The sequence below is a fragment of the Pagrus pagrus genome (assembly GCF_965226575.1).
Source record: "Pagrus pagrus genome assembly, chromosome: 2".
Classification (NCBI taxonomy): domain Eukaryota; kingdom Metazoa; phylum Chordata; class Actinopteri; order Spariformes; family Sparidae; genus Pagrus; species Pagrus pagrus.
The window spans coordinates 21155989-21173182 of NC_140186.1; the positions used below are offsets into that span (position 1 = coordinate 21155989).

The 17194-nt window shown below is 40.1% G+C and overlaps 1 protein-coding gene across 4 annotated transcripts; it reads left to right on the plus strand.

Moving 5' to 3' along the window:
* The first annotated feature begins 99 nt into the window (after nucleotides 1–99).
* Nucleotides 100–15630, plus strand: LOC311272455 (uncharacterized protein). Of its 4 annotated transcripts, none has more exons than XM_084378874.1 (7): nucleotides 100–860; nucleotides 11552–11659; nucleotides 12274–12342; nucleotides 12495–12597; nucleotides 14358–14448; nucleotides 14578–14656; nucleotides 14858–15630. In XM_084378874.1, exons 1-7 carry the CDS (start codon nucleotides 655–657, stop codon nucleotides 15045–15047), a joined length of 846 nt encoding a protein of 281 aa, XP_084235000.1. In that variant the 5' UTR covers nucleotides 100–654; the 3' UTR covers nucleotides 15048–15630. The 4 variants fall into 4 exon arrangements, with proteins under 4 accessions (XP_084235000.1, XP_084234998.1, XP_084234999.1 ...); XM_084378872.1 differs by lacking the exon at nucleotides 100–860 and adding an exon at nucleotides 7602–7879; XM_084378873.1 differs by lacking the exon at nucleotides 100–860 and adding an exon at nucleotides 8492–8836.
* Nucleotides 15631–17194: the final 1564 nt, after the last annotated feature.

A 17194-nucleotide genomic window follows, 5' to 3' on the forward strand; every position in this document is an offset into this window, starting at 1 on the left:
CACTCCACTGAACAAATTCTGTAATGAGGCAGTTTCATTTGTAGCATCACAAATTAACATGAAGGACGAAGGCTTACATTTGCATCAAAAAATACTCTGATTAGATAATGGATGATGAGGACAAGAGCAACAATGTGTTTATCCTATTTTTTTTTTTAAACGGTATTGTCTTGGCTTACATCTGGCATATTTGTGGTTTAACTTGAATCTTGAACTTTGAGCCCCTGGCATTAAAATCCTTCCAGAGAGATCTGATCACTAAATTTATGAGAGAAGACAGAAAGAATGTCAAATTTTACAAATAGAAAACGGTAGCCAATATAGGTAACTTCTTTGATGCCTGTAGAAATACACTCCAGACTCCCTTAAAAAAAATGTGCAATTTTGTGTGAATTAGAAGTAACTATTAAAGGAGCAATACGCGGAAATGCATTATTTAAGACTGAAGGAATTAAAAAATCGCTACATGGAGAACGAGAGGTGTAATTTCATCTGGAGTATAGGATGACGTCACACACCCGCTCTCTGTGTTGATCTCCAGCCTCATGTTTACAAGCCGGTCCGGCCGCGCGTTCATGTGAAACTCCGCCTCCTCCCTCCCTATCAAACGCGACAGCCAGTGAGTAGTGACAGCGGCAGCATTTTTGAACTGCAATGGCAGACAGCGGAACAAAACCTTCCAATGAAGACGAGCAGGAGCAGACTAAAAAAAAAAAACGGTCATCGGCAAAGAAATTGTCCGATAAAGAAAGGGATAAAACCAGAATTAACATTGGCCTGGCGTTTCCGAGGTGGCGGGAGCTACGAGAGCTAATGGGGCTACAGTCGGACTCGGAGCTGGCTCTTCTTCTTCTTGACAGGCAAGTAACACCATAAAGTCAAATGTCTGTTTTATTGTCTGTGTTACAGTAACTTTACACACTTGCCGCTATATTGCATGAGTATGTAGCATGGGTTAATGTCCGGAGCTGGAGTTGTTACCAGCTCGGTCCTCAGCAATGGGTCAGGCGTTACGGTTGTGTTTGGTGAGTAGCCCGACAGGCAGCTAACATTTCAATTAGCATTGTAAAATTTAGCCTGGCGGACAACCTGGGGGGCTCACGGGCTGTCACACCAGGCTGAAACATCGGTCTCACTCACGGAGAAGAGTAGGAACGTTAGCATTAGCTCCCGGTGCTAGCACTAGCCAGGATCCGGCCATGGCTCTAGCCCAATCAGCCGATAGCAATCAGCTGCGATCGGCAACTGGAGCAACTCACAGCTATGCAGTGCTTCTACCAGCTCTAACAACTTGATCACTGAACCTCCAATCCAGCTGGGGGTTTGCTAAAAAGTCGTTGCTAAGAAGGAAATATTGTCATTGTCATTTGTCATTGTCGAGCAGAGGCAGAGGGAGGTGTGGCTAATGGCACACTTTGTTTTGGTCTACAGGCAGTGCTCAACAGCAAACCTAGCGGTGAAATGATTTCGCTTTTTGCTCCTTTAAAGCTATACTTGGTAATCCTGTTCAGAAACACTTTTTGTTATACTGGGTGAAATGGTCCTTCCATCCTGAGAGTAGTCCATACATAAGGTGTTCAGGAAAAGGAACCAAAAAAATCAGACCTCTGTGGCAGCTGCAGGCCTGTAAAGACTCTGACCAATCCCTGCCTCTAGGTGCGAGTGGAACAACCAATCAGATGCCTTCATGTCTCGTCCTGCCCACGCCCCCCTCTGTCCCTCCCTCCTCCCTGCGTGCACTCATCACGTGTCACCGTTGCCGGTGTCGTGCCAAAAAGTGATCGTCTGCCAGAATCTGATTTCCGGCCGCGGGAGCGCGCACAGCAGCCCGTTGAGCGGTAGCGTTTAAACGTCTGGTTTTCTCTGGATGAAACGGTCATGATATGCAGATACACACAACTGTACGTCCGCAATTATAGCAAAGGTATGTGTCTTAGAAAGTTTAACGTTTGTTGTTACGTAATTATCACAACTGTGGCCAAAAGAAGTGGAGTTTGTAGCGAAATCAGGCCTGACAATTACGTGATAGACATGTCCCTATGTGCTTGGTATGTATGATGCCTTTTCTTTAGCCCTGTCTTATGAATTAGACTGTAATGAATGTGATTTATAGGTGTGGATTTTCAATAAAGAAATGATCATTTTGCAATTATCCTCGTGACTCTGCATTATCTTTTATCTGATCTGGGCTCTACATTTGCTTCCCATGTTGGGATGTGTCTTGTACATCTAATATTCTTGTTTACGCCTACTATTTGGAGACAATACTATGAAAGACATGATTCGGGAGGGTTAAAAGCCTATAAAATAACAGTTTTCACCTGCCAAAAAGTGATTGAAGGACATATACAGTTATTGAAAAGTTATTTCTGCCTAAATATGACTTGATCTCATTCTTGAGCTTCATAATATGAAGATCTGAGCTCACAGGACAGCTTGAAATTCTTTTAAAGGACCATTACAACAGAAAATGTGCCTTTTCAGCTGCCAAAAAGTGATTGAAGGACATATACAGTTATTGAAAAGTTATTTCTGCCTAAATATGACTTGATCTCATTCTCAAGCTTCATAATATAAAGATCTGAGCTCACAGGACAGCTTGAAATTCTTTTAAAGGACCATTACAACAGAAAATGGGCCTTTTCAGCTGCCAAAAAGTGATTGAAGGCCAAATACAGTTACTCAAATGTTATTTCTGCCTAAATATGACTTGATCTCATTCTTGAGCTTCATAATATAAAGATCTGAGCTCACAGGACAGCTTGAAAATCTTTTAAAGGACCATTGCAACAGAAAATGTGCCTTTTCAGCTGCCAAAAAGTGATTGAAGGACATATACAGTTATTGAAAAGTTATTTCTGTCTAAATATGACTTGATCTCATTCTTGAGCTTCATAATATAAAGATCTGAGCTCACAGGACAGCTTGAAAATCTTTTAAAGGACCATTACAACAGAAAATGTGCCTTTTCACCTGCCAAAAACTGATTGAAGGCCAAATACAGTTACTGGGAGGTTATTTCTGTCTAAATATGACTTGATCTCATTCCTGAGCTTCATAATATAAAGATCTGAGCTCACAGGACAGCTTGAATTTCTTTTAAAGGACCATTACAACAGAAAATAGTCGGTTTTCACCTGCCAAAAACTGATTGAAGGCCAAATACAGTTACTGAAAAGTTATTTCTGCCTAAATATGACTTGATCTCATTCTTGAGCTTCATAATATGAAGATCTGAGCTCAAGAGACAGCTTGAATTTCTTTTAAAGGACCATTACAACAGAAAATGGGCCTTTTCACCTGCCAAAAAGTGATTGAAGGCCAAATACAGTTACTCAAATGTTATTTCTGCCTAAATATGACTTGATCTCATTCTTGAGCTTCATAATATAAAGATCTGAGCTCAAGAGACAGCTTGAAAATCTTTTAAAGGACCATTGCAACAGAAAATGTGCCTTTTCAGCTGCCAAAAAGTGATTGAAGGACATATACAGTTATTGAAAAGTTATTTCTGCCTAAATATGACTTGATCTCATTCTTGAGCTTCATAATATGAAGATCTGAGCTCAAGAGACAGCTTGAATTTCTTTTAAAGGACCATTACAACAGAAAATGGGCCTTTTCACCTGCCAAAAAGTGATTGAAGGCCAAATACAGTTACTCAAATGTTATTTCTGCCTAAATATGACTTGATCTCATTCTTGAGCTTCATAATATAAAGATCTGAGCTCAAGAGACAGCTTGAAAATCTTTTAAAGGACCATTGCAACAGAAAATGTGCCTTTTCAGCTGCCAAAAAGTGATTGAAGGACATATACAGTTATTGAAAAGTTATTTCTGCCTAAATATGACTTGATCTCATTCTTGAGCTTCGTAATATAAAGATCTGAGCTCAAGAGACAGCTTGAAAATCTTTTAAAGGACCATTGCAACAGAAAATGTGCCTTTTCAGCTGCCAAAAAGTGATTGAAGGACATATACAGTTATTGAAAAGTTATTTCTGCCTAAATATGACTTGATCTCATTCTTGAGCTTCGTAATATAAAGATCTGAGCTCACAGGACAGCTTGAAATTCTTTTAAAGGACCATTACAACAGAAAATGGGCCTTTTCAGCTGCCAAAAAGTGATTGAAGGCCAAATACAGTTACTCAAATGTTATTTCTGCCTAAATATGACTTGATCTCATTCTTGAGCTTCGCAATATAAAGATCTGAGCTCACAGGACAGCTTGAAAATCTTTTAAAGGACCATTACAACAGAAAATGTGCCTTTTCAGCTGCCAAAAAGTGATTGAAGGACGTATACAGTTATTGAAAAGTTATTTCTGCCTAAATATGACTTGATCTCATTCTTGAGCTTCGTAATATAAAGATCTGAGCTCACAGGACAGCTTGAAAATCTTTTAAAGGACCATTACAACAGAAAATGTGCCTTTTCACCTGCCAAAAACTGATTGAAGGCCAAATACAGTTACTGGGAGGTTATTTCTGTCTAAATATGACTTGATCTCATTCCTGAGCTTCATAATATAAAGATCTGAGCTCACAGGACAGCTTGAATTTCTTTTAAAGGACCATTACAACACAAAATAGTCGGTTTTCACCTGCCAAAAACTGATTGAAGGCCAAATACAGTTACTGAAAAGTTATTTCTGCCTAAATATGACTTGATCTCATTCTTGAGCTTCATAATATGAAGATCTGAGCTCAAGAGACAGCTTGAATTTCTTTTAAAGGACCATTACAACAGAAAATGGGCCTTTTCAGCTGCCAAAAAGTGATTGAAGGCCAAATACAGTTACTCAAATGTTATTTCTGCCTAAATATGACTTGATCTCATTCTTGAGCTTCATAATATGAAGATCTGAGCTCACAGGACAGCTTGAAAATCTTTTAAAGGACCATTACAACAGAAAATGGGCCTTTTCACCTGCCAAAAACTGATTGAAGGACATATACATCTTTATAGATCTTTATATTATGAAGCTCAAGAATGAGATCAAGTCATATTTAGGTACTGTAGAAATAACATTTGAGTAACTGTATTTGGCCTTCAATCAGTTTTTGGCAGGTGAAAAGGCCCATTTTCTGTTGTAATGGTCCTTTAAAAGATTTTCAAGCTGTCCTGTGAGCTCAGATCTTTATATTACGAAGCTCAAGAATGAGATCAAGTCATATTTAGGCAGAAATAACATTTGAGTAACTGTATTTGGCCTTCAATCAGTTTTTGGCAGCTGAAAAGGCCCATTTTCTGTTGTAATGGTCCTTTAAAAGATTTTCAAGCTGTCCTGTGAGCTCAGATCTTTATATTATGAAGCTCAAGAATGAGATCAAGTCATATTTAGGCAGAAATAACTTTTCAATAACTGTATATGTCCTTCAATCACTTTTTGGCAGCTGAAAAGGCCCATTTTCTGTTGTAATGGTCCTTTAAAAGATTTTCAAGCTGTCTCTTGAGCTCAGATCTTTATATTATGAAGCTCAAGAATGAGATCAAGTCATATTTAGGCAGAAATAACTTTTCAATAACTGTATATGTCCTTCAATCACTTTTTGGCAGCTGAAAAGGCCCATTTTCTGTTGTAATGGTCCTTTAAAAGATTTTCAAGCTGTCTCTTGAGCTCAGATCTTTATATTATGAAGCTCAAGAATGAGATCAAGTCATATTTAGGCAGAAATAACATTTGAGTAACTGTATTTGGCCTTCAATCACTTTTTGGCAGGTGAAAAGGCCCATTTTCTGTTGTAATGGTCCTTTAAAAGAAATTCAAGCTGTCTCTTGAGCTCAGATCTTCATATTATGAAGCTCAAGAATGAGATCAAGTCATATTTAGGCAGAAATAACTTTTCAGTAACTGTATTTGGCCTTCAATCAGTTTTTGGCAGGTGAAAACCGACTATTTTCTGTTGTAATGGTCCTTTAAAAGAAATTCAAGCTGTCCTGTGAGCTCAGATCTTTATATTATGAAGCTCAGGAATGAGATCAAGTCATATTTAGACAGAAATAACCTCCCAGTAACTGTATTTGGCCTTCAATCAGTTTTTGGCAGGTGAAAAGGCACATTTTCTGTTGTAATGGTCCTTTAAAAGATTTTCAAGCTGTCCTGTGAGCTCAGATCTTTATATTATGAAGCTCAAGAATGAGATCAAGTCATATTTAGGTACTGTAGAAATAACATTTGAGTAACTGTATTTGGCCTTCAATCACTTTTTGGCAGCTGAAAAGGCCCATTTTCTGTTGTAATGGTCCTTTAAAAGATTTTCAAGCTGTCTCTTGAGCTCAGATCTTTATATTATGAAGCTTGAGAATGAGATCAAGTCATATTTAGGCAGAAATAACATTTGAGTAACTGTATTTGGCCTTCAATCACTTTTTGGCAGCTGAAAAGGCCCATTTTCTGTTGTAATGGTCCTTTAAAAGAATTTCAAGCTGTCCTGTGAGCTCAGATCTTTATATTATGAAGCTTGAGAATGAGATCAAGTCATATTTAGGCAGAAATAACATTTGAGTAACTGTATTTGGCCTTCAATCACTTTTTGGCAGCTGAAAAGGCCCATTTTCTGTTGTAATGGTCCTTTAAAAGATTTTCAAGCTGTCCTGTGAGCTCAGATCTTTATATTATGAAGCTCAAGAATGAGATCAAGTCATATTTAGGCAGAAATAACTTTTCAATAACTGTATATGTCCTTCAATCACTTTTTGGCAGCTGAAAAGGCACATTTTCTGTTGTAATGGTCCTTTAAAAGATTTTCAAGCTGTCTCTTGAGCTCAGATCTTTATATTATGAAGCTCAAGAATGAGATCAAGTCATATTTAGGCAGAAATAACATTTGAGTAACTGTATTTGGCCTTCAATCACTTTTTGGCAGCTGAAAAGGCCCATTTTCTGTTGTAATGGTCCTTTAAAAGAATTTCAAGCTGTCCTGTGAGCTCAGATCTTTATATTATGAAGCTTGAGAATGAGATCAAGTCATATTTAGGCAGAAATAACCTCTCAGTAGCTCTACTATGCCTTCAATCAGTTTTTGGCAGGTGAAAACTGTTATTTTATAGGCTTATGTAACCCTCCCGAATCATGTCTTTCATAGTATTGTCTCCAAATAGTAGGCATAAACAAGAATATTAGATGTACAAGACACATCCAAACATGGGAAGCAAATGTAGAGCCCAGATCAGATAAAAGATAATGCAGAGTCACGAGGATAATTGCAAAAGTGATCATTTCTTTATTGAAAATCCACACCTATAAATCACATTCATTACAATCTAATTCATAAGACAGGGCTAAACAAAGGCATCATACATACCAAGCACATAGGGACATGTCTATCACGTAATTGTCAGGCCTGATTTCGCTACAAACTCCACTTCTTTTGGCCACAGTTGTGATAATTACGTAACAACAAACGTTAAACTTTCTAAGACACATACCTTTGCTATAATTGCGGACGTACAGTTGTGTGTATCTGCATATCATGACCGTTTCATCCAGAGAAAACCAGACGTTTAAACGCTACCGCTCAACGGGCTGCTGTGCGCGCTCCCGCGGCCGGAAATCAGATTCTGGCAGACGATCACTTTTTGGCACGACACCGGAAATATTCAGCACACTGCATATGGAGTTAACAGGAGAAAACAATGACAGAGAAAATGCTGCCAAAAGTAGCAATTCCAGCCTTACTTGTAACGGCTCGCCCCGCTAAACGGGCTAAGAAAAGAAAGCCGGCGGCAGAAAAGGCTGCAACAAAAAAGGCTTTGGATGAAGCCAGAGGGAAAACCAGAGTCAACATCGGTTCAGCTTTTGAACGGTGGAGAAAACTGAGGGAGCTGAAGGGTCTAAGAAGTGATGCAGAGGTTGCTGTCTTTCTGTTGGACAGGTAATTATTTGTTTTGCTTCAGGGGGATTTGTTATTTTCATGAAATATGTAATGTTGGCCAACTTAGCTACTTTTGTAGCTCGTATTAGCCCAATGCTAACATTAGCTTCTCTGTCGGTGTAAGCCAGTAACGTTACAGGTCGTCGGTACATACTGCTTATCTAACTTACAGGATCTGTGCTTCCTGCACGGAGCATTGAGCGTTTGTACTTGAAGCATCTGGTGGTACATGAGGTAGTTTGGTTGATGTCCAAAATGTGCTGAAATACTCGGCTCTCCTCTGCCCTGCTGACTCCTACTGTCCCATACACGTTCAACTTTGTGGGGGCATGGCTTTGGACGGAGCACTGACGGAAGGAGGGGGTTGAGCTTAGAGGAGCTGCCAGCTTTAAAGCTATGGTCCATGATGTGAAAGATTGATCATTATTATTAACATTATTTAGATTGTGGTTATGGCCCAATAGTACGACCTACATAATGTGAAGAGCAAAAGGAAAAAAATAAATCTATTCTCTCTAGCCTGCAAAACTGCAAAGAAATTGACCAGTAACAGCAATCTGGTCCGGATGGGGCTCTCCCCTTGCTCAAATTTGCACTCTCGCTCTCGGACCCTCCATCCAATCCCCCTGCTCACTCCCCTGCTCCTGGTCACGCCTTGTCCCAACCCACTTCTGCATTTGAAACTACAAGCAGACAAGAGGTTTGTTTGGCTCTGAGCAGTTCAGGTATGGAGGTAAAACAGTGCGACAGCAGCAAGCGGCCTCTGCTTGCCCCACCGGCAAAGGCTGAAAGAAAGCGCAAGTCTGTCACTGAAAAGGCAGAGACAAAGCGGAGATGCGAAATGATGAGGGCTAAAACCCGAGTTAACATTGGGTCATCGTTTGAACAGTGGCGAAAGCTCCGTGAAGATATGAACCTGAAAAGCGATGCTGATACAGCGGAGTTTTTGTTGAACAGGTAATCTTTTGTCTTTATTGTGGATGTTGTGACACAGATAACTTTTATGCTGATGCTGTCTTATGACTGTGAAAGCTGCCATTAGTTTTTTTTCTGTTATTAGACTACATTGAATCAATTTCTGTCACTGCAATATTGTCAACACTTATTTACTTGTTCGATGGAGACGGTAGCCTCTATGTTAGCATTGTAAGCTAAAATTGCTATCATGTTTACAACCAAATCAGCCTATTTATTTGCTCGTGGCAGCTAAATGAAGCAGCAAGTAAGATGGATGAACGAAACCCCCCACTTCGCGTTGGCGTTTCATTCATCCTGTCCGGATTTATTTCTCCATAACAACCTCTTGCCCGGTGTGACACTAACTGGTGTTCATTTCAACTGGTGGTTAGAGAATCCCGTCTCGAGAGGGGTCCTCGGCCCTGTCCGCTAACCAGGAAAAACATTCCGAGCTGGAGATCCATCTCATCGATCCAAGTCATGTATATGTGTATTATTTTTAACGTGGCTTGTACACTAGATGCAGGGGTCTGCGACCTGCACGCCACTGTTCAGCACACAATGTACACAGTGTAGCTGACTGTGTCGGTGCCTGTCCAAAAAGACGCAACTGTCAATAAATGTCCAAAAGTGCATGTTGTCGGTCAACATGTTAACCTGTCAGTAAGTATTGTTTGGTTGGTTGGCTCAAAGTTTCTGCTATCGATTAGTCAGACTGGCTACAGTGGCTGGGCTAGCGTTTGTCATTTTAGCTGAGGCTAGCTCTTTCATTAGCTTTGATTAGTTTATAGGTCTTTCAATGGCATAACAGTGCCTTCGGCCACTTTTCGATATCGGCGCTACTGGAGTACAATGGCGGAGCGAAAACAGCTCGGGAAAATGCCTATCCCACGGTTGGCTCCACCATTGTGAAAACATAAGCAGACTGACGAACAAAAACGTTGTAAAAGGAAAGCAGGGGGACCGTGCCCGAAATAAAAGTAGGATCAAGTGATCAGTAATGGAGCGTCTCGTCAGAGGTGGAGGGAGCTGCGGGATTTGCAAAGACTGAAGAGCGACGCAGAGTTAGCCGCTCTTCTGCTGGACAAGTAAGGGCCATTGCTTGATACATGTTTCATTCTGTGTTTTAACCACAAGGCTATGGTGGCGAGGGTTACAGTAATACTCACAATAGCGCACATCACCGATGTTGCAGTCAAGCTACGTAGCTTGTTGCTAAATCTAGCTTGTTAGCTTGTATGCTAACTCCGGTGTTTAGCTTTGTCTGTATGGCTACTGGTTAGCAAAAGTGTCTCTCAAGTGACCGGGTAGTTATAACGTTAGTTTGTGTTCAGCACGTTTTGAAGTGGTTGAATTAGTTAGAGAAATAACGTTACTCATGCTCCAGAAAGACAGCATGGTGAAGATGATTACCCGGTAACTCCGTCTACCGCGATGTGAGGAATAGTGTTTGTTGCTCTGGATATCTACAGTGACTCGCCTGAGGCACTCATCATTGTTATTTAGCTGTATTGGTCAGAAATGGAACAATCAGGGCGTATTTTGTTGCCAATGCCCTGTCAAAGCAATGAGTATTCAACCCGATGTGCAAGCTGCAAGGAACTTTTTTTTGCTAATGGGTGATGAAGCGTTCAAAACCAAAAGGAATGAGCCCACCCACGTATCTCTCCATTGCCTTGAACAGGCTGTGTGCTGCATAATGTACCGTAATTCGTGGTCCGAACTTCCCGCGCAGTCCTGCGGACGTGACGTCAGATGACGCTGAATGCGCGTCCTCGGATGCTTTCGACTTGGATACGGGAAGAAGACGAGCGCGGTGGACCCAAACTAGTGTTTGGGTAGTAATGGAGTCTGCTACGGCCAGCAAACGACCGGCCACCACACAAAGTCCACTAAAAAGTCATACTCAGAAGAAAAAGAAGGTTTTATCAGTGGCATCTCGTGAGTCCAAACGAAAATACGACCAAAGCCGGGCTGGCACCCGAATAAACATTGGATATGCGTTTGACTCATGGAGGCAGCTTCAGCTGGAATTGGGACTGAAAACAGATGCTGACATGGCTCATTTCCTAGTAACCAAGTAAGAAAACATTACAGGTCATGTTTAGAGCTTGATTTGAAAATCATATGAGATCACCGAGGACTCGGAGTCACCTAACGTGCAAAGTAGTGTTAGCTGCAAACATGTAACTTAGTCCACCGCTGTGAAACACTTAATAGTTACAGACTGCGCATTTTCGACGGTCCTTTTAGCCTTTAACCGAATAATTAGAAAATATGTCCCATATGGGACCGAAAGCCAAACCTGATATCCGGGAGGTGACGTTAGCATCTGCACTGCTGTGAAGAGTTCATGTGCGCTCCTGCACCGGCTTGGCTGAGGGCTGCGGTAACCTTAACGGCCGCAGCGGCCGTCGTGTCACTATCGAGTCTTATTTCTTGATCCTGCCTCAAGTTCCTTTAACCTGAACAACATTAGTTTTCGTTCTCCCCGATTAATGTGTGCTTTTGCTCACTCCACTAAATAAACTCATAATCACTGTTGTACTTATTTACGAGAGTGTTTGTTCTGTAATACCTAGGCACTGAACATTGTGTAGTAGTTCTTCTACAAGTAGATAATTACGTTGCATGATTACGTCATGTTGAAATTTCATAAGAGTAATGTGTGTGTAGGTATGTATGTGTAAGTCTGTATTGCATTGTGTCTTGCAGATGTCAGGCAGGTTCTTCCACCATTACCACAACAGCAGTCAAACGTCAGATGACCGCACCTCCATTCCCTGTCATTTCCAGTGTTTCTGGCGGGGTATCCTTTGATAGGTACGGAAATTATTGTGAAGGCATATATTGCCAAGTTTATTGTGTTGTAACAGCCTCAGCTGTGTGGTTTATTAATAGATGTCAGGTCAGAATGGGACCATGCCCTTCTACGAATATAGGTTCAATTGAAAACGAATCTGGGGGGCGTGGTCATTGGTCCAAAAATTGATGTTAATTAAAAGACGCTAAATAATATATTTAGTTATCATTAGTAAACCAGTTCGCAGGTGTGACACCATATTCTGCCACCCGGCGCACTGGATGTGATGTCATAAATCAGTGATAAACAAATATGGCACCCAAAGTGCCTCAAAAAACAGATGTTGCAGACTCTGCCGGTAAATAAATAAACGGCGCAGTAAGACGAGAATAACTATCGGCGCTGCGATTACGAAGTGGCAACAAGTTAAGAAACCATGCAATATTAAAACGGACTCAAAGATGGCTTTTATACTACTGGACAGGTAGGTTAGGTGTGTATCATCTTGACATATTGTCGTATGTAACACCACTTGCGTTAACGTAGTGATTCTCTGTCGGTGGTTCCATAAATACAACTGTTTGAGTCCTTACTGACGGACCAGCAAGCTAACTGCCATGTGTTATAACTGTAGTTATCTTCAGACCAAGTCGGAGAATCAAGTGGATCCACCAGCCTATGAAACAAGTTCATCTGAATCCAGGTGAGAAGGCCTGAGTGTTACTGCTGTCTTTTTAAACCATGAAGTAATGATGAATAATAGTATAACATGTTAATCACACAACCTACTGAAAAAGACTTCTGCAAAGGTAGAAGTTAATTTACACTCTTGTGCTTCTTGTTTTGTATATTTAGGGCAAGCATGGGTGATGGATATCCAATAATGATGAATTCACCAATTGAAGTGAAGCAGGAAGTTTCTTCTCCTCCTTCTGTCCAACATTCTGAAAACTGCAAGGTAAATGTGACTCTGACACATCTCCCACAAGAGCTTAAACAATTCACACTCAATAAAACTGACAGAAAATCAATCGGCAACTATTTTGACACTCACTTTATCGTCTCTGTTTGTTATCTTTGTAAACTAAAAAGCTTTGGTTCTGGACCTGCCGTAAAACAAGAAGTTTGAATACATCGCCTTACCTCCTGGTGAAACCATTTTCTGATATTTTACAGTCTTACCCATTCATCTGAAAACCCTTGAAATTATAAATGATTTGCAGGGTTTCCCCCAGAAAACTTTCTAAGCCCGGTGGTAGGGTGGCCCACCAGCGGCCCACCGGTGCCCAAGCATGTGTTTTTTGTGTCAGGGGCCTGACCCTGACCATTGACTGATTGCAGCGCCCTATAGGTAACAGATTCATTAATAGAGTAGTAGAATTTAGAAGGAGTGATTCCATAAAGCTTTAAGATCAATGTTAAAAGTTGACTGGAAATTTGAAAATATTATCATTATCATGTGTTATTATAAGACATTTATGTAACACCAGGTCTTACAGATTGCACTCTTGAAATGCTGTTCAACCAACCACAAAAATGAATAAATAATAAAAATACTATTTAGATAAATAATATCAACTGTCTGCACTAAAACTAAAAAACAACTGCCTGGTGTGTCCAGAGATTTTTATTTTTTTCCTCAGAGATTTTTACAATCTGGAGTCACGTAAACATGACCACGCGTCTTTTTCCGGTCAGTCGTCATGGAAACGTGACAATCACGGATCTACCAAAGATACTGTCTGGACCAGAGAAAACAAACGTGTGTAAACGCGAACCGTACGAGCTGAAAAATGAAACGCTGGGTCATTTTCACATCTGGTGAAAGCAGCTCGGCTCACAGAAGTCCGGAGCTCTGACGCTGCAGGGGACGACGTGCTAACAGCTAACAGCTAACAGCTACTAGCCGCTGCAGCAGCTGGCTGGGCCTCTAGAGCCGAGGCTTGGCTCACGTTAACGGCTACGAGGTCTGTCAGCTGGTGAAGCAGCGGTCTGATGAGCATGATGTCCGTGACATGTCCCGTTATGCGCGACGAAGTTGTGACGTTGTCAGGTGGTCAAAAAGACACCTGATCACGTGTTGATGGAGCGCAAAGACTGATTTAAAAAAATAAAAATAAACCATGCTTAGCCTGGCGGGTGGGCAAGTAAGACCTGGCAGCCCGCCAGGCTTATAATACACTGGGGGAAACCCTGATTTGCTAAGTGACAGTACAAATATCATTGATAAAATCCTGAAGATTGATAAAAGCAGTTGTTCTGACTGAAAATGATTCATGTATTGTCTCCAGCTCCAAAGCAATAAAGCAGTTAAACCTAACAACCTAACAGCACTGGCCTTGTAATTTAAGTAAATGTCAGGGTCATTTGTGGGCTTTGATTTAAAGTTTTCGGAGCGTTTCACCTGCAGACACATAAAAAATACCATTCAAAATGTTTTTGGTCTTGTGTTACACTAACAAAAGATTTGAGCTGCAGGTTCTGCTTCCATCTCTTTCAACACTTCAGCTGTAGACAGCTTTAGTTTTACAATTTACTGCACGCATTTATAATACAAACTTGTTCTTTTGTTACAGATTTAAATGTATTATCTTTAAACTATATTAACCTGTATTTGTTGAGCTGCAGTTTATGAAATGTGCTAAATAAATTAAATGGTGTTGCCTGTTTTAACTAAGCTTTGTGCTGACGGGTTGCTGTTTCGTGTCCTATTTAAAGGAACCACAGACAGAAGATGCTGCTTCTCAAATATTGAACAGTCAAGACGAGTCGATGATAATCAACCGGACAGAAAATAATGAAGATAGTGGTGAGTCTTCTTCACATTGGCAGAGTCCCTCACCAGCAAAACAAAAGAACAAATCCTTAAGATTGCAAGCTAATTGTTTACAGGATAAGTGAAGTAATGACTGAAATGTTGAAATGGATCCACACACAGATATGCCAGAAGATGAGGATGACGAAGTCAGCATCTCATTAAGTGTGGGGGACGGACGCCATCTGGTGGATTTGGGGAGGTATGTTGTTATTATCAATAATCGCAATTTACAGTCTTACCCATTCATCTGAAAACCCTTGAAATTATAAATGATTTGCAGGGTTTCCCCCAGAAAACTTTTTGAAGCTGTTGTTGTTAAATACTACCCTCAGCTGAACATATACGCAAGTCACAACGAGAAGTCATCATTGTATTCATGCATCTTTTCTGATTCCCTCAGCTCATCAGAGTTCATCATTGATGAAGAGTGCATCCTTCAGCTGTTCAAGTCATGTCGGGAATGCAACAGACAATGTACAGTTAGAAAACAAGTCAAAGGACTAAAACTTGTGGTCTCCCAGAAGTGCTGTTTCTGTGAAAGCAGCAGTAAATGGACTAACCTGCCAGATGAAGACGATGATTGTTCCTAGGCGAAAGTAAAAGATGCACCATGGACCAACTCGGCGATGTCACAAAGCAGTACTACTATTTTAGGTAGCATCATGTCTTAAATGACGCTTCAAGTGGACAGTGATTGTATGGAGATTTCGATAAACGATGAATATGTCCCATTTATTTCTTTGTTGTTAAACCTGTGAGACATTAGACTGGGCTGCTGGACTTGAGGCTACTATGCTGCCTCTGTGGAGTTTGGTTGTTCGTCTCCAGAATATCATGAAGTCATCATCAACTTCTCTGTATGTGTTCAGTTTTTCCTGATGCAAGCGAGAGGGTGGTTTTCTCAGTTTGCCACATTTGTCTCTTAATATGCATACAGCAAAGTGAGCGGGAGGGAGAATACTTGATTTTGATTGGCAGGTAAGTAAAGGATAGAAGGTAAGGAAAGTCCTTTTCACTTTCCAGGAAAAAAGTTTTAAGAGTTTTATTTTGTTCAAGAACTCATTAATCTTATGATGCTGTGCCATCCTTGTGCCAATATGTATTTTCAAAATACACATTCACTCAAACAAGATTTGTTGTCATATTTTCAGGTAATAAACAATGTTAAAGTTACTCTTAACTGTTTAAAGATAAATTTCAAGACCACACGTACACCCCTGTTAAAATGCTATCAGGATGCATTATGATTGGATCTCAGCTAGATGCAAGTGTTGCGTAGCACACTGCTGGATGCAGCAAAAGGTTGCCGTAGCATGGTGCAAGCCATTGAAAACGGTTTCAGAGCTCAGTGGTGGTGGTGTCGCGTTGTGATTCTGATTAACATTTATGGGTACAACAATGACCAAAAAAATAAGAACTTGTTGCCTCAAATATCAACAGTTATAAGGCAACTTGATGCAAAATTCCCCACTGATCATATGGTAGTTGGAGGTGATTTCAATGTAACCCCTGATGAGTGGATGGATAGATGGCCTTCAAAACTTTGAAGGGAATATAGGAACCCAATCATGGAAAATTTCACTAACAACAACAACAACAAATGAATAGATATCTGGAGAACCTTGAACAAAGATGTCAAACAATTTACCTGGCACAAACCTAATGGTCAAACTAGATCACGTATTGATTACTGGTCGGTATCAAATTCAATTTCACAATATGTTAGAGACAACTATCTCCAATTGTCCTTTAAGTGATCATTGTATTATTAATCTGAGACTCAAAAACAGAGACCAAAATGATAAATTTAAAGATTATTGGAAATTTAATTCCCAGTTGCTAAGGAATGTGGAGTACCGTAACTTACTGTACTGTACCGTTGGATCTCAAAAATGATGATGTCATTAGCACACCAATATCCAAATGGGAATATCTAAAATTTTGCATTAGAAAATCCTCAATTGTATTTGGTAAAAAACTAAACAAGCAAAGGAAAGAAGAAGAAACAAATGTGGTTAAAGAACTTATGAATAGTTATAGCGAGTTGAATTGGACTTAGGAAAAAAAAGAAAGAATTAATAACCTGCAATCCAAACTGGATGTGATGTATTTGTATAAAGCCAAGGGCGCGGCGCTTATGTGAGGTCCAGAGCCAGCTGGATAGAAGAGGGAGAAAAAAATACAGCCTATTTTTGCAATTTAGAAAAATGCAGACAAGAATATAACTCAGTTTGTAGTCTAATCATCAATGGAGAGGAGTACACAGATCCTTTCCTTTTTACAGTAACCTTTACAAATCCTCATTCTCAGAACAAAATGTCACATCCTTCTTTGACAAAATTAATAATCTGATTCTGGTAATTGATGATAACTTTAAAGAAATTTGTGATGAAGAATTAACTATGAATGAATTTGATTGTGCTATTCAAAACATGGCATCTGACTGCTCACCAGGGCCAGATGGAATAACAACACATTTCTATAAACATTTTTGGGAAGATATAAAACTCCTATTGTTCCAAGCGTTAATTGAATGTATAACTCAAAAAGAGCTCATGGAAAACAATGAAACGAGGGGTAATAAAATTGATTCAAAAACCCGGAAAAGATAAGAAAATTCTAAGCAACCTAAGACCTATTACACTTTTAAACACAGACTACAAGATTTTTACAAAAGTCTTGGCAACAAGATTAAAAACAGGCAACTCTGAGATAATTAGCCCAACACAATCAGGAT